General features: G+C 27.0%; 1 protein-coding gene across 6 annotated transcripts in view; it reads right to left on the bottom strand.

The window, feature by feature from the left end:
• The window catches only part of Itpr (Inositol 1,4,5,-trisphosphate receptor), a 102,612-nt gene extending 80,687 nt beyond the window's left edge, over window positions 1-21,925 (bottom strand). For all 6 annotated transcript variants that reach the window (XM_043040886.3, XM_087167753.1, XM_087167749.1 and 3 more), the window contains exons 1-19: window positions 21,605-21,925; window positions 17,616-17,755; window positions 17,446-17,516; window positions 16,712-16,827; window positions 15,254-15,340; window positions 13,726-13,884; window positions 13,522-13,620; window positions 12,251-12,334; window positions 11,789-11,935; window positions 10,900-11,156; window positions 8,682-8,781; window positions 8,184-8,344; window positions 7,370-7,517; window positions 4,760-4,918; window positions 4,447-4,619; window positions 2,677-2,796; window positions 2,347-2,544; window positions 302-397; window positions 27-182 (exon numbers count right to left, since the gene is read on the bottom strand). In XM_043040886.3, coding sequence (XP_042896820.2) covers window positions 27-182; window positions 302-397; window positions 2,347-2,544; window positions 2,677-2,796; window positions 4,447-4,619; window positions 4,760-4,918; window positions 7,370-7,517; window positions 8,184-8,344; window positions 8,682-8,781; window positions 10,900-11,156; window positions 11,789-11,935; window positions 12,251-12,334; window positions 13,522-13,620; window positions 13,726-13,884; window positions 15,254-15,340; window positions 16,712-16,827; window positions 17,446-17,516; window positions 17,616-17,710 — 2,426 coding nt within the window. In that variant the 5' untranslated portion in view covers window positions 17,711-17,755; window positions 21,605-21,925. The remainder of the gene's footprint in view (window positions 1-26; window positions 183-301; window positions 398-2,346; window positions 2,545-2,676; window positions 2,797-4,446; window positions 4,620-4,759; window positions 4,919-7,369; window positions 7,518-8,183; window positions 8,345-8,681; window positions 8,782-10,899; window positions 11,157-11,788; window positions 11,936-12,250; window positions 12,335-13,521; window positions 13,621-13,725; window positions 13,885-15,253; window positions 15,341-16,711; window positions 16,828-17,445; window positions 17,517-17,615; window positions 17,756-21,604) is intronic.
• Window positions 21,926-24,284: the final 2,359 nt, after the last annotated feature.

Raw genomic sequence — 24,284 nt, 5'->3', positions numbered from 1 at the left:
AAATAGTTCGAGTTTCAGATACATACTCTTGAATTGATAATTTACGAGTTATATCTGACCATAGTCGAGCATATTTGACTGGTGTAATTTGTTCTTGTGGATCCCTGTCGACATGCATATGTAACATCAATCTGCAAAATGCAGCTCTCAGGTCAAAAGGTAAAGTCTCATCAGCCATACATCTGGAATGAAATCGTTTCATTAAATATATACATAATTAAAGTATTTGATGGTAAAAAGAATTTTCAAGCATAAAAGAACAAGATCATAAAATGAAGTAAAATTTTCAAATTCTCTTTACTTTTGAATGAGATCAATGTCAAGATGAGGAGACAAATTATTAATGGCTAAATACTGTCGATCAAGGCACATTCCAGAAAATAGGTCTAATTGATGTCTAAAATGATAAAAAAATGTCCATTAGCATGCTAGAAATATTTTTCAATAAATTCTATACATAAATAAAAAACATATAAAATTATTTGTGAAAAAACATTTAAAATTATTTGTGAAAAAACATTTAAAATTATCTGTGAAATGCAGAACTTCATAAAAAATAAAATTACTATAATATCAAAATCAAAAATGACTATAATATGCCAAACTGAGACAACACTATTACCTAACAAAAAAAAAGTAAACAATTGAAAAAGAAGGTAAACAACAAAAGAACTGAAGAGCGTTAGGGTTCCTAGGGGTTGTGGAATCACTATTTACCTACAAAAGACAAACTTTATAAAGGAATCATGTCCTTAAATGCAATTTAAAAATTTCATTAATATACTTTTAAAATTTTATTTCTTTCCTTCCCATTTATCAAAACAAAATTTTGAACAGTCAATTAAAATATTTTAAAATTTTTTAACTTTCTTTTGTAAGTTACAAAAACATTTAAATATTTCTGTCCCTCCCAATTTCACATGACAGTGTCCTTTATAGTTATTTGACACAATTTTGGGAAGAAGGAATATGTAAAAGAAAAATGTCAACACTTTTTGATTCACAAATCAGTAAATCTACAAAACAGCAGGCCTGCAAAGAACAATGAAGAACTAAAATTAACTATAAATTAGATGGAATTTAAATAATCTTAGAAACCTGTAAAATATCAACAATCGATTGATAAACCAGGTTTAAATTGATAGGTTCTATGACAATTGTTCCTACTTTATATTACATACATTTAGTGAAACCTGAACTTGTTGTAACCAATGTCAAGTGGACATTTCCTTTAAAAATAATTTAGTTTACAGTAAACAATTCAAACAAGAAGCAAACTTTTTGACAGTTTTTAACCTGGTCCTTGCATTTATCTTTGCTTGGAGTATGACAATTCTATTACGTTTATCGCAACAAGAGGACTATATTCAGAATACTTTATAGCAACCAACTTCCTTATTTAGCTACTACATTTTCAAGGGTCTGTCCAGATATTTTGTAAAAGGTCCTGCTTTTGTAAAATTGTGAAAAAACTATTCATAATTTGGGAATATAAAATAAGTGTTAAGTCACATTCTTTCAACCATCGTCCTGCTTTTGTGAATTTGTGCAAAGATGGTCCTGTTATTGCAAAAATTGCTAAAAGCCTTTTCAAGATTCTACTCAACAATTACTGCTACTAAATTAGAGATGCAACATACAAATATTTGGTATTTAGCCTATACTGCTCAACAAAATCAGTTCATTTCGGACGAATAATCGAAGCAAAATCACTCATATTTTTAATAATTTCAATTGACATATTTTAAATAACACAACTTAGTAATATATCACTTTTAATGTGTTACACATTAAGTAACCTTAAACAAGTCTTAAATTTTTAATATTTTAGTTAAAAAAGTGCCAGAAATTAATTTTTATTTACATAATATTCTATAAATTAATTTTATGAATAAATATAAATTGATCGATTATTTATTAACAAAAAAAATTATGATTTAATTTTAATAAGAATGCGCACACGGCGTTTGTAAAAGTAGAAATATTTTTTTAGAATACTACATTTGAAATTTAAACTTCGGGAAACTTATTTTGTCTTGAAACGTCTTTCTTTCCCCTCCCCCGGAAAGGGTTTTGCCGATTAACAAGACAATAATGGAGATAAACAAATTTGTGAAGGGTCCACTAACGGACCTAAATTTCTTCTAAACAGACCCCTGATTTTACTTTCATTAAACTTCATAGCAACCATCCTCTTTATTTTGCTACTACTTTATACTGATTTCAGACCCTGTGATACATATTTTTATTGATATTGTAATACATTATTTAAGTACATGAAAAAGAAAATTCCTTCTAATAACTTCTAATTTTTAAAAGGTTCTTTTGAAAAACAGAAATAAGTACCTGTAATAAGAAAGAATAGATTGATCTTCTTTGTTACTATCAGCAGCACCAGATGCTAGCTCCCGAACACTTTTGCTTTTACGACCATTATCCCAAAAAAGTACTACATCTTCTTCTTCTTCGATGGTAACCATTGGCTCTACTTCCCCACTTGTACTTTCAACCTCAACTTCGACTTCCAGTTGAGTTCTAACCATTCTGTCCACAAAAATAAAAAAGTAATTAAATGAAAAGACGAATATTTCAGCTTCTATAAGAAACTTCTTTACATCAACGCAATGCATAATGTAATTAATTTTTTAAAAAAAGTAATAATAAAGTCAAACAAACCTAGTTTCAATGAGGATGTCTGAATTTTTAGGGCTTAAAACAGCTTTACAGATAAGTTCTTGTGTAATAGGAATTGCAACTTTATTAGAAATACAGAGATCAGATAAATAGTCTAAAAATCTGCAAAAAACACAAAACAACAAAAATATTATAAATAATTTTTCTTAAACCTCAAACGTCTTATATAGTTTTAATACATAATGGAATAAATTTTGGGAAAAGTTTTACCCATTAAAAAATAAATGTTACAAATCTATAAAACAGTGGAACTATAGCCATACCGAGCAATAATGTGCTCGGTATGGCTATGTTTAAATGTGCTGATTTAACTCGGAAATTAAAAAAAAATATATTTATTTCAATAAACAATTTTAATTAGACCATTAACATTAAGCTTTGGAGCAGTTAAAAAAAGGTAAACAATTCAAGCTTGGGAAAAAATAATATTACTCATACAGACATCCAGACAAAAAATAATATTACTCTTGATATTAAAAGAGCAAAAAGAGGATGTTTGCTTGAGAAAATTGGTACAAAGAAGCTTTTTTTCTTTTTACAGACATATTTCAAAAGCTAAGAGTTAGTAACTTGTTAATCATTTTAATTTAAATCTCGTATATAATTTTTTTTATTATCACTCACAAAACAGTCACATTATTAGCTGACTATCAATTAAAAAGAAATATTAATAGCAATAATTCACAATACAGAGTTACAAGATTAAGATATTACTGCTATAATCATAAATTAGTGATGAAAAAAAGCTGACATAGCTTTACTAAGGAGTTGACTGGGTATCTTTTCTTTGTTTTAGATAATTTGAAATATAAAATATTTCTTAAAATTGACAGCAACTTTTCTGAAAATTTTGACAGCAAAAACAATAAAAATTTAGTTTGCATATAAATAGAAACAATAATAATGATATTTTGAAACACTAATACACTCCCAAATAGAAGATTAAACTCTTTACCACATTTTAATATCTTAAAAAAAGAGGAAAGAGTTCAAAAATGGGGTTAATGCAAGTTTCATTGGACTCTGGGCTTTACTGAAAAGCATATTTCTTACATTAATGTCAACATTTTTCTTACATCTATATTGAGATACCCATGCCACAGGTCCTGGGTTCGATCCTCAGACTGGGCAAGGTTGACTCAGCCTTTCATCCCTTCAGTGGGTCGATAAATGAGTACCAAGCATGCTTGGGAACTAAACACTTGGGGTTCCGCATTCGGCTGACCACCTGACCGGAATATCTGCTCCTGCACCCCAAGGTCAAGAAAACTGAGATGGGCACAGAAGGTCCTGGCCCTCTATGGGCTGTCGTGCCACTGAGTTTAGTTTAATTTATTGAGATTACATTACTCAGCCTATTTATGAAATCAATTGCATTTCTGATTAGTTTTGGTGGATAAAACTGTATAAATTCTTATTTTTGAAAAAAGTTTACAGTTGATAAAAAATTAATGCAATAAAAATATTTACATAAAGTTGATAAAAAAAAAACTATGCAGATACAAATAGCACAATTTCTAAAAAATTTTTGATCATGATAGCAGTTTGGACAGATGATATTTTTCATAAAAGTATTTGGTTCTTCAGAAAAAATATGTCAGTGAGTGTGAATGTTATTTCCTCGAAGATATCATGCCAGCAAGTCTAATCTTTTTTTTTCAGGAGTATAGATCATTTTATCAACAATGCATAAAAGTAATTTTAAACAAAGCTTAAACAATGATAAAAAAGAGTAATTGGGAATAAGTGAACCTGCTCTCACGATTTTTGCGCACCAGGCTGACAAATGTTTCGATTTCAGCGGCAGTTATATGCTTTTCCAACAGTTTACGATTACTATGAAGTAAAGCTGTAATTGTATCCTCAGCCAACACATCATAGCCAATTTGCTTTTGCATAAAACCAAACCATTTTGCTATATATTCCTAAAAAGGAAAAAAACAATTTGTATGCAATATACAACATATGTAAAGCTAACTAAAAGTTATTCTTGTGTAGAATACATTAAGTCAGAATACATGTTTGTTAGGCTAGTTCTAGAGAAATAAATTGAGGAGTTTTATACCTGATTTTTTCGATAATCTTGCTGGGATAATCTTAAAATTCTGTAGCATAAACGACAGATATGCTTAAAAGGAGCATGTCTGGGGTCACTTAGCTCTTCCATTCGTAATATCGGTCCATCACCACAATCAACAAATGGAGCTTGCAATATTTTAAAAAGCTATAAAAATTAAATATTTTATTGCACACAATAATTCCAGAATTGAAACAAGAAATATATTTTTATATTTCAGATTAAAATACTAAATTACATGAAATTATACTTAGGCATAAACAGGGTTTGTAGCCAAATTATTCAACAAAAAATAAGCACTTTTCAAGAACTCAAAAAATATTTGTAAACGCTTTAAAAAAATATAATTAGGCAGGGTTGGAAAGTTTTTGACAATTGACGGTTTTATCTTGTTTTAACCGTCATGTCAAAAAAATAATAATAATAAAATAAAAAAAGAACACAAAAAAAAAACTTTTGGCATTGTTTTTTACAGTTGTCAAAAATCATGAAATTTTTAATCATGTAAAACAAATGGCGTTTTCATACGCTACGGACTGACAATGCGCCGAAATAGATTGGAGTTGAATTCTGAAAACGTTGAATAGAACAATGTGAACTGTCTTCTTGCATAATTTGTAGTGAAAATCAACATAGTAAAGGAAATATCTCATTTTGAAAAAGGGAAAATTAATCACGTTTTAAAAACACCCAATGAAAAAAGCACCTTTAAGGGCTTTTAAAAAATGAAAATTGAAAGTAAGCACCTTTAAGCACTTTTTAAAAATGCTATGCACCCTCATAAAGATGGAAACCCTGAATTGGTCCATAAAATTGTTAACATTTGTACAGTACACACAAAAATTAGTTTTATAAAATATTTTTTTTAATATAGCAATAAAACATTAACAATTTGTATTCAATAGTATGAGCAATATGTACCAATGACTCGAGTTAACTTGATAATAATTCATTTCAGAAGAGTGCATACAAGATGCTCTTTTTGGCAGGTTTAAATTCGGTGTGTAGAAATGTCAGTTTTTCTCATATCCAGCGGATGGCAAATTTTTAGGAGTTTTGAGAAAGTTATCATGAAAACTGCCAATGTGACATGTAGCCAATTTATTTAGAAAAGAATGACTTTTCTAAATAAAATGTTTTTGTACCATTAAAAATACTTTTATACCATAAAATATTTTTGTCTGTAATACATACACATTATCTTGTCTTAATAACACAGAATAAGCATGCATGCCAATTTATTTAGAAAAGGATGACTTTTCTGATATTAATTTTTGAAAATAATATTTATCTTCTAAAAAAAAGGGGGAACTAATTCCGAAATTATTGTGAGTACTATCCAAACAGTATTATGAAAAATATTATAGAGCACTTTCTGCTGGTTTAAAATGAAAGCTGGTTTTAAATTAGTAAACTTGAAGAACTAACTCCCATACAGGTAGACACATTCAATGCCTATTTAATCATTAGATTAAATAATTTTCTCTCACATAGCCTCTATTTAATAATTTCCATAACTTATTTAGAAATTAGTTATAAACTAGAGAGTAAAACTTACAGCAAAAAGCAAAAAAATTAACAAAAATACTTTTTGTCACAATTATACCCAAAATAGCTCTAAATTTGGTGTGTTGTCCCACAGAAAATACATTTTATTCTGTTATATTGTCATGAAATAAAGGAGACATAAAAAGTTACCTTTTTCCTTCCCCATAAGTGAATGTATAGGATTGTATTGAGAAAGTTACATAACCATGTTTTTTTTTTATTTCTCTCTGATTTCTCATGTTTGATTAAATATATCTATATGATTTGATCAAATGTTTCATATTGCAGTGTTGTACAATTGATTAGATTAAATTACTTATAAAAAGTAATTAGATGCTAGACAATATAATAAATAGTCTAAAGAGCAGTATTAAGATAAGTAGCCATATTTAATGTTTGTTTAGAAAAGAATGAATTGAACTGTAAGTTACATGTGATTAAATAAGTTACATGTCAGTTACGTAAGATGATATTTTTTGCTATACTGATTCTTAAATTATAAAAAGTGATCCAAATAATTTTTCACCACATATCTTTAAAAATGCAAATTTATTCAAAACCAAACACAAAAGAGTTTTATTTTGAAGTTATTGAGAATTAAGAAAGATTAAGTAAATGCAGTACTGGTTTTACCTCAAAATAACTTTAGAAATTTGGTTCTCAGAAACAAATCATAAAATATGTTTAATGAGATTTCTAGAAAACTTGAATGTGCAGTTATTTAAGCCAAAAAAGATAACCAAAATTTCAGTAGTTCAAATATTTAAGAAAATTAGCATTCTGATGTAAAAAAAACAAAATATTAAAGGGAGATTGTAAGTCAGGCCTTAAAAGCATTTAAAGAATTTATTAATATATTAACTTTAAAAATTGTTAACGGATAGTAAAATATTCGTTAGTAAGGAAATTTCAATCGCAAAAGACCATTTTAACAAATAAATTTAAAAAACTGAGTTCAAATAAGTTAACAAAACTGAACAAAGCTGATATTTATAACTCAAAATTATACTTGGCGTGTAACAAATTAAAAATAAATATATATATATTTACTTGTTTAAGAATATTTTGTTCTCGCAAAAGCTTCTGACGTTCCCGGTTTGGATGTGAAACCACAAGATCAAAAGGGTCTGGTTTTTTCGGATCATTTTCCTTCATCGCAACAAAGTAGATAACTTCATGCAATAATTGTGTGACAAACCTAAGGGGAAAAAATATATATATATTTTTTTTTTAAACAAAATTTAGTATAAATAATACACAAGTTCAACTAAACTTCAGTATATAAGAAAATAGCAACAAATAATGATAACTTATTTTATTATAAACATCTTTAAGCAAGTTTGTATGTATATTTTAAATAAATTTCATAGCATCAACAACTGGAATTTACATAAATGAGTTAAATAAAACTTAAATTAACAGCAAACAAAATACTTAAATGCATTTTAACATTAATACCTGGTATCTACAAGACAGCAGCAAATAAAATTCAGGGCAACACTACAAGGTGTGAAATATTTTAATATAAAAAAAGCAGTCTCTCTCTTCTGCGAAATTCAAAAATTTTAACAAGTTCCTACAATTATCTATTGTTAAAGATATGTATATCTGATTACAAATAAAGAAAAATCATAGAACCAATCAAGATATATAATCTTTTCACAAATATATGAACATTGACTTGTCTCTTACTTATTCAAATAGATAATGAGAAGTCATATTAATGACTAAAACCATACATTATCTAAGATTTAAAAAAGAAATAGAAACCGAAAGAACATTATCATATCAGCTTAACTAATCAAATATGATTGAATGAAAAAAATAATTCAAAAAGAAAAAAAGTGATTCCTTAAAAATATACCTTCTCTCATTTTGAATAATTTGCCCTTTCTCTAAGTTGCCAGATATAGAATCAAGTACTTTACAAGCATCATTTGCAAAATCTAAATCTCTAACTTCAGTAGCAGAAACAGGGACGATTGCAAAAGCTTCTTTATCTTCTTTTATTGGAGCACATCCCACCTATGAAGGAAAAACAAATCAATCTATACATTATAGAGTAAAATTGTCCATATTATTATAGAATTTAATATTATACTAAAAAAAATAACCTTAAAACATTGTTTTGCAAAATAATGTTTTTTGTTTTCAATAAGTTTCAAATTTAAACAAGTTTCAATCAAAATAATAATAATAATAGTAATATTGCTATGTCATTATAAGTTATTTATTATTGGAGCACAGTTTTTTTCCATTTTAATTATGAAATTAATGTGAATTTTAATTTATAAAATACTACACAATTTTTTTAACAGTAAATTTCAACTCATTCAGCAAAAATTTAAAATCAATGACATACTTTTGACATAACAGGTCGTTCTTCTTCTTTATCAATTGGTATAGTCGTGCTATGCACCCAAGTGTTGGTACATAAATGACGTAATCTCACATATGAAGATCTAAAAGGAATTAACAGAATGGCATAAAGAAAAAAAAATTATTAAATAAGTAAGAAAATAAAAACTTTTCATCACTTTGTAAGGCAGTTAAATTGCACTATTTCTAAAGAAGAATTTAAAATAAAATATTGATTTGTACCTGATTTGATTTTGAACTACATTCTATTAGAAATTCATCCAAAAAACGTATGTGAACATTTATGAACAATGTTGAGAAAACAGCAACTTAGGTTTCAGAATTCCAAAATATTTTGAGCATTTTCACAATATTTTGAATTAAAGAAGTCACACTGTCTTCTATGCATACTTTTTAACCGTACTATTGAAACATATGTTATGAGACATGAATTTGGCAGATAAAATAGCAAAATTGTGAAATATTGCTTTATTTTTTTCTTAAAAAATATAGTTCAGAAAAATAATAATTTTTACGTAGCAAAACTGTGAATTATTGTTTTTTTTTTTGGGGGGGGGGGAAATAATATAGTTAAAAAATAACACTAATTTTTATAAAAAAGATACATGGTTCTGAAAATATATCATTCACTTGAGCAAAATGATACATTCCTCACATTTTTTCCTATAAACGGCATAATACTTAAATTACACATACATCTAAGGAACCTGTCTGAAAACTTATGAGTAATTGTCTAAAATAAATTAATCTGAGATTATGAAGACATACACCAACAAAATATAACATTCACACCACAATAAAGTCTATGATGAAAAACTATTAGCATTTTATTAGATATTTGAAATTTTAACTGAAAAGTAAGAATTTTAACAATATCTTCATAAATAACAAAAGCACGAATAAAAACTATGAAAAAACAGCATGCAGTATATTTTGTTAAAGTGCAATTTTATATAAAATAAACAACAGGGTGCGTCGTCAAATTTTTCAACAAAAAATAAGCACCTTTTAAGCACTTTTCAAACACTCAAAAAATATTTTTGAGCACTTTAAAAAAATATCATACTTAGGTAGAGTGAACAAGTTTTTGACAGTTAAAGGTTTTATCCTTCCTGTCAATAAAAACTCTTGACAGTTTTTTACTATAGTCAAAAACCCAAAATTTTGGCGTAAGGATATTACCTATTACACGGGTGATTGTGAGCCCAAGTCAAAATTCCAAAAAATTTCTTGACTAAAAAAAAAAAAATCAAAAAATTGGAAAAAAATTTTAACAAGGTTTTTTCCTTTTTCTCAATATTTCTTAGCTTACTTAAAATGTATTTAAAATTTTACACATACCTATACCATTTACACATACCTACGATGACCTGGAGAAGTAATTGAAATTTACAAATATGTCTTTCTTGAGTTTATGATTATAATAACTATATACTGATAAAAAATGAATATTATTCTTGAATATAAGCTTATCTGGCTCTCCCTTACAAAAAATAAAATAAACTTTGTTTTTAAGTTCCACCTTTGAAAATTTGATTTCCGGAAACTTTTGGGATCAATGATTTTTTGAAACGTCTAAACCTTTGATCTGCGGAAACTTCCGGGCGGAAATCCGGATTTTTTCAGGAGCACAATCAGCCCTACTGTTATAAATATGAAGTATTTTTAAATTATCAATTTAAAAGTAACTGAATCCTGAAATTCAGAATATCTTGTAAAATACAGCAAAGTTGCACATGAGAGTGGAAGAATCTCACTGAATCCAGCTCAGTGTACGCACATGCGGACCCGCAAGTATTTCATCAAACGAATGGCGTTTCCATATACTCGTCGGTCCGTACCGACGACACACCGAAATAGATTGGGGTTGAATTCATTGTGAAAACGCTAAATAGAACATTGCCATTTTGCATAATTTGTGGCCAAAATAAATATGGTAAAGAAAAAATATTTCATTTTGGAAAAGAGAAAATAAAGCACTTTTTAAAAACTCCCTATGAAAAAAGTACCTTTAAAGGCTTTTAAAAAACGAAAATCGAAAATAAGCACCTTAAAGCACTTTTTAAAAACGCTACGCACCCTGAATAAGTTTACAAAATTACAAATCAGAGAGAAATTTATACAGTTGAAAATAAATAAAAATTGAGGTTAAGATTGTTAAAATTTAAGGAGATAAAAACAATATAAGAAAATCTCCATACTGAGGCACTAAATCATCTCCTCTTGAAAGAGTTGTTGCATCAAGTTCAAATATAGAAGCTATATCAGTAGAGTGTGGTACAGCAACTAAGCTAAACACCTGATTATTTGACAAACCCCGTAATTTCGATCTCATGGCATCAACAGTGTCATCATTATCTACTTCAGCAGCTAAATAATGTCCCGTTGCTAAATGTTTAAATCTGAATAAACTGTTCCAGTGACCAGCACCTCCTCTGCAAGGGTCATGCTGTACCACCTAAGAAATAATGATTTTTTTTTAGAAATTACAACATAATTTATGCCTAACATGGCTTTAATAAAACACAAAACCACTTTTTCTAGATATTTTTAGCCATAGTGTAATGAATAAAAAAAATTTTCTTGATTTTTTTTCTTTTTTGATTTTTTAAGGGAAAAAAACAATTAACAAGAATGATCTGAATTGATACATTTTTATAAAAAATTACATTATTCAGTTTGAAAAATATTGTCGAAAGACATTAGTGTTTTCTCACATTTGTAAGGTAATGTAGTCTACTACAAATCTAGTCTATGTCTAAGGCAGCCTCATAGATGCTCTGCATAAAAAATGAGAGCTTTAGTTTGAAAAATAAAAAGTACATTTTTTCTTAGTAATGCACAAACAAACTACGGAATTAGAGAAAAACCAAAATTTTAACCAAAAAATAAATTTTAATTAACCATAAAATCAATTTACTTGTAACTATTAAAATATGCATTCATGTATTTTATATTTCTTCTTATTTACTAATGAAAAATAACATTCTACAACTTTAATTGCTTTTAAAAAAAAATCATAATTTTAAAATAATAAGAATTACGATTATTACACACTTATGAAAAAAAATTACTAATGATAATACATACTTCAACTTCCCATAAAGCTTTGGAGCTGGTAGCAGCAGTAGCAGTAGTACGACCAGTTGAACGAAGAAATACATATTGAGTTTTTTTATAATCATCCATTGTTAAAAACTTCTCTTGCTCGGCGTGAAATAATCGAACAACATCTCCCTAAAATGGTAAATTTCAGTTTTAAATTCAAAGTTATTAACTTTTCATAATAGGGTGGTAAAGTAGAAAACAACTCAAAAAGTAGAAATAAAAATAATTAATTTGCAATTTTTGCATTGAATTTTCCCTTTTATTATACCCTAGCTTTTGATATTCTCTTTCAGGAAAAACATTACTTGCACAATGTGGATAAATTTAAAAGTTCTTTTAATAAATTAACTAATTTCATTTATTCAATCATTTATTGATTTTTGATGCAAACATTTGAAACATTAAATTAATTAAAACTAATAAATAAATAAAAATGAAACTTACGCCTTTAAGAACATCATCAATATTTTCCTTATACTCCAAAAAAAGTGATATTTTCCAACTTGTATTCGAATTTACAGCATTAACCTGCGTAAATATGGAAATATAAGTAGAAGACAAAATTGCTTAACAAAAATAAACCCTACCGAAAAGAAAAAAAGACTCAACAAGTTATTTTTAACCTTAGAGGTGATAAAATAAACTAATCTTTTTAACATATCTAATATTTGGGGAAAAAATCTATTGTCTAATCTAATCTAATCATACCTATCATTTTACACATGTTTTAATATGATGCAATTTTTTAATGCGATAGAAACATGTTCAAACTATTATATAACATGATACTATTTTTCCTGAAAAAACTCTTCAAAAAATTGACAAAAGGGAAACATTTATATTAATATAAATGCACAAATTTTTTTTTACTTCTATGTATATCCCTTTCACACTAAGTAGCAATTGTAATATTTTAAATTATACCATACCCTTCTGTTTATTAAATGATTAGAAATAATTTTTTTCACATTTTATTATGGATAGTCAAACATTTTTGGATTCTGCGCTTTCCCTTCATTAAATAACCCATTCAAACAATAATTAATTAAGCTATTGCAATCAATGTGATTTTAATTGCTAACAATGAATTTATTAATATTAATAGCATGGATACATAATATATACATAATATGGTGATATATACACATCATAGTGATGTTTGAAACAAGGAAAAAATTTGATGTTAATGTAAAGCTTGATTTTAGAAGGAAAAAAAATTCGAAAAAAATAAATCCTTTTCTTGGAAGAAAATTTTATTTTAATAAATATACTGTAACATTAAAAGTATTATTTTGATGCACATACTTACAACTTATTTTGATTTTTAAGTATAAGTATATATTTTGATGTAGTAAAGATTTTTACCCTGTTGCATAATAACTTTTTGAGGTGGAAAAAAACTTCTTGTTCTGCTTTTTCCATATTATTTCAACCAAATAATAAAATTAAAATATCCATAAAAGATAAAATAAAAACAATTGGCTCACTAAACAGTGGTTCAAATAGGATGTGAAAGAATAAACAATTAAAACAAATTAATAAATAAATAATGGAAAACCAAAGCTTCATGGTTTACAATTTTCAAGCAATGATAACAAATAATCAATTTTGAAAGTTAACAAAACGAAACTGAATTTCTGAAAACAAAACAAAATTTTGGAAAATTTAACATCAATAATATTTTTTTAAAAAAAAGTTTATGTTTTTAAACTCACTTCTTTGCATCCTGGATTATCCTGGAGTTCATAATTACTAGCATGTAGAGGTTGCCCAGCATTTACTGGTGTTAAAACGACTTTGTCTCCCACAACAACCTAAAAATTGATTTCATTATACCAACAGTAACTACATAATTAAAATATTTTTGATACTACGTTATTTAAATCAAGTCATAGTTAATGATAGGGAAAAAAACATACATTATCTCCTGTTGATCTCAGTTTATAAAAAGGCACAATGTAAAACCAAGAGCCTTCATTGCCAGCAGAATCTAGACAAACTCTCATTGCATTTTTTTCTAAAAGTGCAGGCAATCTTTTATTGACAGTCAGATACTTGTTGCTCTTCAGATGTAATAACTACAAAAAGAAATAAATAGATATATTAGAACTCCTTTAATGAAAATACAGAAAAATATTATATATTTTCATTTTAGCATACAATAAGTAATAAAATAAAGAGATGGCATGTGGTACGTCCACATGTGTAGAATTTAATTATGTTTGTCCTATATGCAACACATATGTTAAGCATAACATACATATTAATGAAACTTATCATTTTAAATTCCATAAGAGCAGAAGACTATCTTTGTCCTGATATAAATTACAGAGAAAACAACTTCATAAAGATAACAAATGGAAATAAATCAAGATATACAGCCGTTTCGATAAAATTAAAAGGCTTTAAGGAATACCATTGAGTCTAGCATTCATTTCTTTTAAGTTTTATCTTGTTTTTTTCTCAAACTTAAAATTTTGAGTCTTGTTCAAAAAATGTTTAAAGATAGGCAATGATTGTTTCTGCAATTAGCTGCAGATAAACTCTTACTAGTATCAGTGTTCTCCCTAAGTGTTTTTAGAAGGGCAGTCCACCCTGCCTGCTCTTTGATCCCTATAAATGTGCCCTCTTTGTCCTTTTTGTAAAAATAAACGGCCAGCGATAAATAACATTGCCTTTTTATTCATATTCCATTTAAAAATAATAATAATTCACTGTTTAAATAATAATTACATACTAGCAAAATTATCTGTGCCTATAGGCTTTATTCTGCTAATAAGTTTAATTTATAATATTTACTTTGTTAGGGTTTATTCTAAACTCATTAAATGTTTATAAGTATCTCAAAGGGGGAGGAATAAGAGATACTTATAAACATTTAATGAGTTAAATGTTTATAAGTATCTCTTAATACTTATAAACATTTCTTCTTCATTAATAAATTTTAGAATTATTTCTTAAATATATACCTATTTTTAAAAAAAATGCAACTTTAAATGTTTATTTCCTCACAATTTTTAATTCAAATTAATATAAAAAGCTTTCCAAGTTGTTTATCAATTATTATTATTTTTTTTTTTTACTTTTCATTTTTTTTAAAAAAATATTCAGAGATTGTCTTTTTAGCATGCTTTTAATTATTTTTATAAACTACAAATTTTCTCTTACCTTCATGAGAGAGAATTATTTTTTGAAATACACACATAAAATAATATAAGGGGGTAATTTAAAAATTGTTGAGGACCAAATTCAGTATCTCACACATAGACATAATATTACAAATTTTGATAAATTTTTACAGTGTTGTTCCCTTTTCTGAGAGGCAGCACCCTGCCCTTTTCGATACCTAGGGAGAACTCTGCTAGTATATTATGCAACAATCAAATAATGCACACATTATAATTTGTAAAAAGTTTAAATTATCAAAATGAAAACTTGGATATTTACTTGCATAACTCCACCATATTGTATAACAGTGCCAATCAATTTCTTATTTTCAGATTCATTTTGTTTCTTTTCCAGCTCTGCAGCATGCTAAAATAAAACATTTTGACTTTATAACAATCTAGAAAAATAATTAGGCTTCACTGAAATGCAGTGAAATACTATACAATTAAATATCTTTTGAGAGAGGAGTTTTGAAACTTGAGTTAGAGATTAAAAATTAATGCATCAGCAATAATCATTTTAATTTCAGCTATCAAAATAAACTTTTCTAAATATGTTGATAATATAATAAGAAAAATAGTTTAGTGAATTTTTAAAAAACATCATATGAAAAATTCATTAGTATACGACAAAGAAGCAATAAAAAGTATGAATTGCACTACTTTTGATCTTAACAAAAAATAGAATGAAGTCATCTGTTTCAAGGATCACAAGAAACACTTAAAATAAAAGCATAAAATTTCATTATTTTTTTCAGCAATAATGATTGCAAAGTTTTTTAAATGGGTTCATTATAAAAAAAAAAGTATAATAGAACTCAATTAAAATTGGCCCGCATTTAAAGAAATTGCTGTTCTAATGAGCAAAATGGTATGCTTTATATAGTGCAATGTACTCTTTTAGGGAGCAATGTTTTAACTTTTTCTCAGATTTAATGTGGGAAATAATTCTAAAAGCACAGAAAAGTTTTATGAAAAGAAAAAAAAAGCACACTACACTATTTTTTACATAGCACTTACGACACTTAGAATGATAACACTTGCTATTTTGGTCCATCAGTTGTACAAGCCATTAGCAAAGGGTTAAAACTTTTAAAGATAATTTGGAACATAATTATTGTAAATTAAAATAATCATTAGTTAAAGATATTGATAACAGAGAAAACCTTTCTAGAAAAGAGGAATGCCAATCACATTAATAATTAAATCAGCCCATTGCCTTGTTTCCATAAAATAAAGGAAGAGTTTCGAAAGAATTTGTATATCAGAAATGTGTCTAAGTGTTGCAAAAGCATTTCTGATTTTACAGTCACATGTAAGAAAAGTAATTACTGTGCTTATCTCTTCTTTCATACAGGCCCAAGACATTAAATTATAATAAAATTAAAGTAAAAAAAAAATTTTTTTAATTGTGAGCAGAATTATAACATAATGATTTCAATAATTCAGCAAGATTAAATGTTCAATACATATTGAACACACACAACACTTATAAAAAAAAGGGTTGAAAAATATGAATATGTCAAGCAAGTTTAGTCCAATTAAATATTAAGGATCAAATTCAAATAAATAAGTTCAACATGCCAATATAACTGGTGATTATATCCAAATAAAGTGATTATAAAACTTTCTTGCAAAAATAAAATCTAATACTCATGAATGAAATAGAAAACTTATTTGTAAGTACACCAGATTTATTTAAAATACAAATTAAAATTTAGTAAAATGAGGATCTTACATGCAATTTCTTTAGGAGAACAGCATCGGTGGCACTTGTTGTACTCTGTTTGGCAGCCTTTAAAAACTGTTTCTGAGCAGAATATCTGCTCATAGGACACATTCGAAAAAGGCAATCTAAAATAAACACAATAACTCACGATCAGTTAAATGAACAAAGAAAATTATATAACATTTTCCATGATAAAAGCTATTATACAACTATTTGTAAATATTTTCATATTAAGTTTGAATATTTATTAAACTGATCGCTAGTTAATGTACAACAATTAACCAAAAAGGAGCCATTAACCATATCTTAAATAGAAAACTAATACAACCCTATGTTGTTGTTTTTAACAAATGTAGTCATAAATTGGCCCTTAACATAGTACTTTCTAATTTTTGTGGTACATTTTACAAAAAAGGTTGCTCATCTCTGTTTTTTGACATTTTTATAAGAACAACTTAACATTTTTCATTAATAGAACATTTTTCACTGAAGTAATTATTTCATTCGATGAAAGTACAGGCCTCATGAAGTCTAAGACTGTTCAATAATTTACCAAAGAACTTGATTATTTTTCTTTGAAAATCATGTTATCTTATTTATTTTTAGTTCAAATTTAAAATGTTACTATTAACTGTGAGCCACACTTTTTGCACTTTATTTAAATAGCTATTTATATAAAAAAATTACCAATATACATACTTTGTACTTTTAAAAAAAATAAAGAAATAAAAATAACTACTGACCCCGAAACTTCTTTGGTGGAGTTGCAAGATCTCCTGCATCTGGTTGGACGACGCATCTGTCATCTACTAAACTGAAAATTGAATATACACATATTGTTTAACATGGACAGAAATTAAAAGAATAAATTTTTTTAGAAAGCCAGAAAGAAAACATAAGAGTGTTTACTAACCCTAAAGTGCTCAAAAAGCCACTAACATTTCCTTCCGCATAGAGGGATACTATATCCCCAATATGCAAAAAACTTGCAGACCCCATATCAGCCATTGCATTTCAGCTGTATTTAACAGCCTACTTTGCAGTTCTGCAAATCTATCAAAAATTAAGAAGCATTAAAAATCAATTGTTTCAATATTTAGAAATAGCAATATCGACTAAAATTACATAAACTTAACACATTAAAAAAATAAGTAAACACTTTAAAGCATTTTAAAATAAAAGTTTCTAGGCAGAGTGCCAATTAAAAAAGTAAATAAGTTTTGTTGTATAAATAAAGAAAAAAAAAGAAGTTTAACATGTAACTTTGCATGAGAAAAACTAGCCATCTTTTTATGAAAACTGAAACTTTATTTATTTTAATAACTTCAAAATGAAAATGCAACAGAAAATTTTTTAAAAAACAATAATAGAAATAAATAACAACTACAAAATTTAATATTTATATTTCAAATATAGTTAGGATTTCTTCCAGAACACTGGGAAAAAGTTGCATGAAATGGAAAAAATAAAAATGACCAAAACAATTGTTTATTGATAAGTGTAAGGTCATCAATAGCTTTGGACTGTATAAAAGAGTTATAAGTAATGCTAGGCGACGTAATTTAAAAACAAATAATTTTATTAAAGGATGTGGCGATGGTTGGTTCAGCACCCTGCAGTTACATACAACTACTAAATCTACAACTACAATTTTTTTCCCTTGCACGTGTCACTTACCATGATTGGATTTAACAATAAGTATTAATAATAAATATTGAAAAGTAAGAATAGTTTAAATTTAAATGAATAAAAATTAATATCATTGCAAGAAAGTTGAAAGTTTTTTAAATTTATTTTCTTTTAAAAAATTAACTATTTTCTTATTTATTTTATCCTTATACAGAATTTTAAAATCTATAGGTATATATTACACGTAAGAGGTTTTCAGTATTCATACTTGAAGTTAAAAATCATGGCAGTAAAAAAATACTGTGCTATTTGTAATATAGAATTCAATATGTGATTTGTAAATGATAATAATCAGTAAATATTTCTCAAAATAATAAAAATTGACAGTTATAAAATTTGATTATTAGTTATATTTCACAGCTCTTTAAATAATTATTAAATTGTTACAACTATACCGTTTTACGCATAATTTTGAAGATACTATGGTTGTTTTACTTTCTTCAGAAACTGATTAAATGTATCAGGGTGCATAGCCAAATTATTCAACAAAAAATAAGCACCTTTTAAGCACTGAAGAAATATTTTTAAGCACTTTAAAAAAGTATGATAATTAGACAGGGTTGCAAAGTTTTTGACAATTGACGGTTTTATCTTGTTTTAACCATCATGTCAAACAACATGTACTGCATCTTTCTGCATAATTCGAAGAGAAAATCAACATAGTAAAGGAAAAATCTCATTTTGGAAAAGGGAATATTAAGCACTTTTTAAAAACACTCAATAAAAAAAGCACCTTTAAGGCTTTTAAAAAACGGAAATAAGCACCTTTAAGCACTTTTTAAAAAAGCTACGCACCCGGTATTTTACTAAACAAGATTTCAAAAGGGTACTTGCAAGCGACGTCACACATGGGTGTTAAACCTTATTGGCTACTGAATTGTGGCATTCATTTCTGCCAGGTTTTGATAGACAATGAAGTTGAACAACCACTTGTCACATAACTTGGCTTGATGGTACCAAATTAAATCTGTTCTAAAAATTGATTTATAAATCACACCTAATAGGTGCGATATTAAGATGTTGACTTGTTTATACACAACCATCTAATTTCAGAAATTTCCTACTTCTCGAGTTACAGGTACCCAATTATAAACTATTTAAAAGAATTAGATCAATATTTGAAATTTCTATTTTAAAATTTGTTTTTTTTTTCTCCCTTTTTCTTCAAAAGGTTGGAGAAAACTTATTTCTTCTGGGGTAGTTTTTTAAATGTCAATCAAAAAACAAATATGCCATTGCTGATTGCATAACTACTACATAAAGAAAAATTAAATAAAGAATATAAAGACTTTAAAATATACCAAATATAGCAGAGTATTAGTCAAACTTTCAAAATTTTATGAAAATCAGGGGTTTAACTTCAGACAGCAATTAAACCAGAGAGTCGTTGAATGTGAAATATCCAAGCATAATACGCAATAATAGATAAAAATAACTTAGCCTCAATTTATCCCTTTCAAAAACAATTTTAATATGTTATGTACAACTAACTTTGCATTTTCTCTTATCATATCTTCTTGAAAACAATGGTTCTCTTAAGAAATAATAATTTAATTTATTTTGAAAAAAAGTATTAAGAAAAGTGAACATATTTAACCCAAGATTATTTCAAAAATTACAACGCAATGAAAACTTTTAAAACACGCTATAAAGCTACAAATTTAAAGATCCCAGAACATCAACCCTGTCGGATTCAATAACGTTGGCAGCGCCATCATACGGACCCCAATTTGCAATGGATTCTATTTCTTTCTCATCCACTGAGTTGCACAAAAGATTCTGTTCATCCCACCCAAAGAATTTGAAATTCCATACTTTTAAAAAAGATTTTACAATAGTATTTGTACCCATATTTATTATTTAACATACAAAGTTTATAGGAGCAGCACATATATTTCTTGTTTTATATAAATAAATAAAAAAATTATCTTGATTAACTGGTAGCCTCGCAGCATTGGATATTGCATCTTAATTTGAAAAGACGTCTGTCGGCATCTTTATTTGAAGGCAAATGTACATATGTAGATAGAAATGTAAAATGTTTTAAACTTGAGAAAATTTTGAAACTTAATAATTTTCTTATGTTTTTTAGTTGCAGAAATTTTTATGCTTCCTTCTTTCAATGGTCAACTTATACATTGACATATATACCAGAAATTTGCTAATTTTTAATCAAAAATACGAAGTCAACCTAAACAAAAGATCGAGTTATGCGCCAGAATATATGATAAGTTTTTCTTCATAAATTATTAAGTCATTTTAGAATACCAAAGAATTAAGATATGGAATATAAAAAAAATATATCAATGAAACTATGCTTTCAAGAATGAAATATGTGTAGAATTCAGAATAAAGCACTCACAAGAGGAAAACTCATAGCCACCTCCAGGATAACTGAAATATATTTCTTTCTTATTTATTCCACAAACAAAATGTTTAAAACTTCACTTGGTGAAACACAAAAATGTCTTACTTTTTATGTTATAGAATATAATTTAGGATCAACAATATGTATTCAGCTTATTTCGCATCTATATTAAACCAATCCTTTTAAAGACTAATTTTTATAACAATTTACAAGGATTTAATAAGATATTCTAGATTTAGCATTAGATTAAATACTAAGTTAAAATATTAAACATTTAACAAACTATCATCACTTGTAATTTTTGGATAATGATCAAGAAACACAATAATTATCCCTGTAACTTGAAAATAGGAAATTAAATTAACAAAGGCTGTTCATTTTAGACTGCCTAATCCAGTTTATGACTGCAATTATTTATCTTATAAATCAATAGCACTATTGCAAATTTGGATGTGAAAAATAAATCAATTCTGATCTCCAGAGAACTATCAAAAATCATTAGCTTTTGAGGTATATGTGTGATAAGAAGCATTTTTTATTTAAATTTTAATAGTTCATTCCCGATTTGGACAGCTTTTTGCACAATTGGGTAAGTGCTAAATTCGTAAAAAAATGGGATCAGGAAATAAAATTTTTGGAAGGAAATCAGTTGCAAACATCTTAACATAGAGGAATTATTCGCAAAAGAACGTTATTCTCAAAATTTCGATCGACAGTAAAACTAAACTTAAAAATTATATTTAAACTTGTTATCAGAAAGAAAATTCATATCTTTATTAACTAATCAAATTGATATTTATGATTGTTTTAATACAGATAAAAAAAAATATAATAGCTGCACTTACCTTACATCGCATGATTTCTAATTTTATAAGTCAATAATTTTTAATAAAAACTATAAATTGTGTTATAAAATCAGGAGTTATAGTAGAGATCAAGGAACCCCGTTCATTAAAACTAATTTGGAATGTCGGATGCAATATTGCAAAAAAACAATGATTTGCATTCATATACAAACTGCTAGAGCATTAAATTAAAATTTATTAAAAAAATTAACACATAAATAAACTTTAAGAGATATTTAAATTTGTCTCTATTGCCAGATTTCAGAACCAAAAGTTTTAAGTTGGCCTTGATTTTTATCAGGACAAGTTAAACTTCATTGTAACCGTCAAAATTCCAATAGCAGTTAAATTTACGATCTAGATCAACTAGTAACCGCGCCAATGAAATAATGAACGATTTTAGCATGACGTCACGTACCTTAACAATCCATTCTGCAAATGTGAAATATTTCTTTCTGTATACGAGTTTTGAGTGATTTGCCATTGATTTCTATTTTGATAAGAATAAAACTGTTCGAGAAATCTAACTGCATGGCATCTTTTTATGACTGCGGTTCAACATAGGAAGAAAAAAAATAACAACAGGGTATTATTTTTCTCACCAATTTCACAGATAATAATAAATTAGCGAGATATTTTTAAAATACTTGCACTATACTTTGTTTGTTATTTAAAGTCTCATTCGTTTCTATTTTTTTGGAATCTTTATGAAAACTTTGATTTCATCCCGTTTCCCTTCAAAAATGCTGGATGGCAGCAAATCATTAATAAGCTATGACTTATTACTTGTGTGACATAGCTTACAAAATAAAATTACTCTACCGGTAGAAAACACATTGTAGCGTATCTACCACTACAAAATTACAATTACAATTCGCTAGTATATAAGACATGTTAACTTGATTCTATGAAGGGGTACTTTTTCATAGATGACGGTTGACATGATCTGTAACTTCCAGCCCCACATTGGTGACCTTCGGACGTGATGTGAACACGATGAATCGTTCACGTTTTAATATCAAGAGTTACCACTTAAGTGGTAACTCTTGATTTTAAAATGGCTTAAAAAAATGTAAATAGTAGTTTAAGTTTTTACAATTTATGGTGATGACTTTTACAAATCCAAGTTTTCGACAGCAATTATTATTGCTTTATTGCTTTTTGAGAACACAAAAAATTCTGATTTGTCATCCATATGTTCTTAATCTCGTGTCATACATACGCCAATAAGAGACTTATGATTCATATGGGCCATATAGTTTTCCAATACACACGTCTAATGGATTGCACGATTTTTTTAAAAAACAATGGTAGTCTTATCTGTCTTGCCGGGTGAAATTTCGGTAAAGTTGTCGGGATTCCTCCTATTTTATTTTGGTTCATGGCATCCGTACAGATCAGAAAAGTCATCCTCATTTGTCCAATTCATTTCATTTTTCTAAGCCCAAACAACTTCAAAAATTTTCTAAGTTCAAACATTTTCAAATATTCAAAATCGAAACAATTTGGAAAAAATGGGTATATAAGGAAAGTCAGAAGTTTGGACTTAAAAAACTTTTTAAATTGTCCAGATTTGGAAAATTACATCAAATTGGAAAAAAAAAATTCAAATTGTCTTCACCTGGAAAAATTTTTCATATTTGAAAAATTAATCGTCTATACTTAGGATAATTTTAAAATTTTCCTGACTTACAAAAATTATAAAGTTGTTTAAACTTAGGAAATTTTTGAAGCTCTTTAGCCTTAAAGAAATTTTGAAGGTCCAACGAATTTCCGACAGTTCAAACAGATATGACATTTTGACAGGAACAAAAAGTCAAATAATTTGAAAATTTTTCTCTAAGTCCAAAATTTGGCTTCCCCGTATATACCCGTTTTTTTCTCCAACTTAAAAAAGTTTCAAAGTTCAATTTCAAAAATTTTCTAAGTTAAAACAACTTCAAAATATTTCTAAGTCCGATTATATTGAAAATTTTTTGTGAAATTTTTTTTTAACTTGAAAAGAATTTCTAAGTCTAGACAATTTAAAAATTTTAGTAAGTACAATTTTTTTTAACTTCAAGAAATTTAATAAGTTCAATAAACTTCAGAATATTTTAAAATGTAACCAAATTTAAAATTTTTCTAAGTACAAAAATTTTTTTTCCAATTTGAAAATTTTTCTAATTTTAATCAACTTCAAAAAAAATTTTGGGCTCAAATTCAGACCTTTTCTAAGTCAAAACTTCTGTTACTCCTTAGAAACCCGCTTTATTTTCCAACTTCAAAAATTTTCTTAGTTTAAACAACTTTAAAATATTTCTAAGTCCGAACAATTTAAAAAATGTTTTAAAAACATTTTTTTTTTCAATTTGAAATTTATTTATTTCTAAATCTAGACAATTTAAAAAATTTTCCAAGTACGTTTTTTTATATTCAAGAAATTTTCTATGCTTAAATAACTTCCGAAATCCAAACAATTTGAAAATTTTTCGAAGTCTAATCAGTTTGAAAATTTTTCTAAGTTCAAACTTCTCTTTCTTATTTATCCATTTTTTTTTTCACTAACTTCAAAATATTCCAACAAATCCAAAAGTTTTCTTAGTCCAAACTTCTGTTGCTCCTTATATAATCATTTTTTTTTTATTTCAAGAAAATTTTTTTCCAAACAATTTCAAAAGCCTAACCTTCTGATACTCAT

Source organism: Parasteatoda tepidariorum, chromosome 1, assembly GCF_982258835.1.
Source record: "Parasteatoda tepidariorum strain Cologne lab strain chromosome 1, Ptep-v5.0, whole genome shotgun sequence".
Lineage (NCBI taxonomy): Eukaryota > Metazoa > Arthropoda > Arachnida > Araneae > Theridiidae > Parasteatoda > Parasteatoda tepidariorum.
This window is presented reverse-complemented; position numbering and strand designations above follow the sequence as displayed.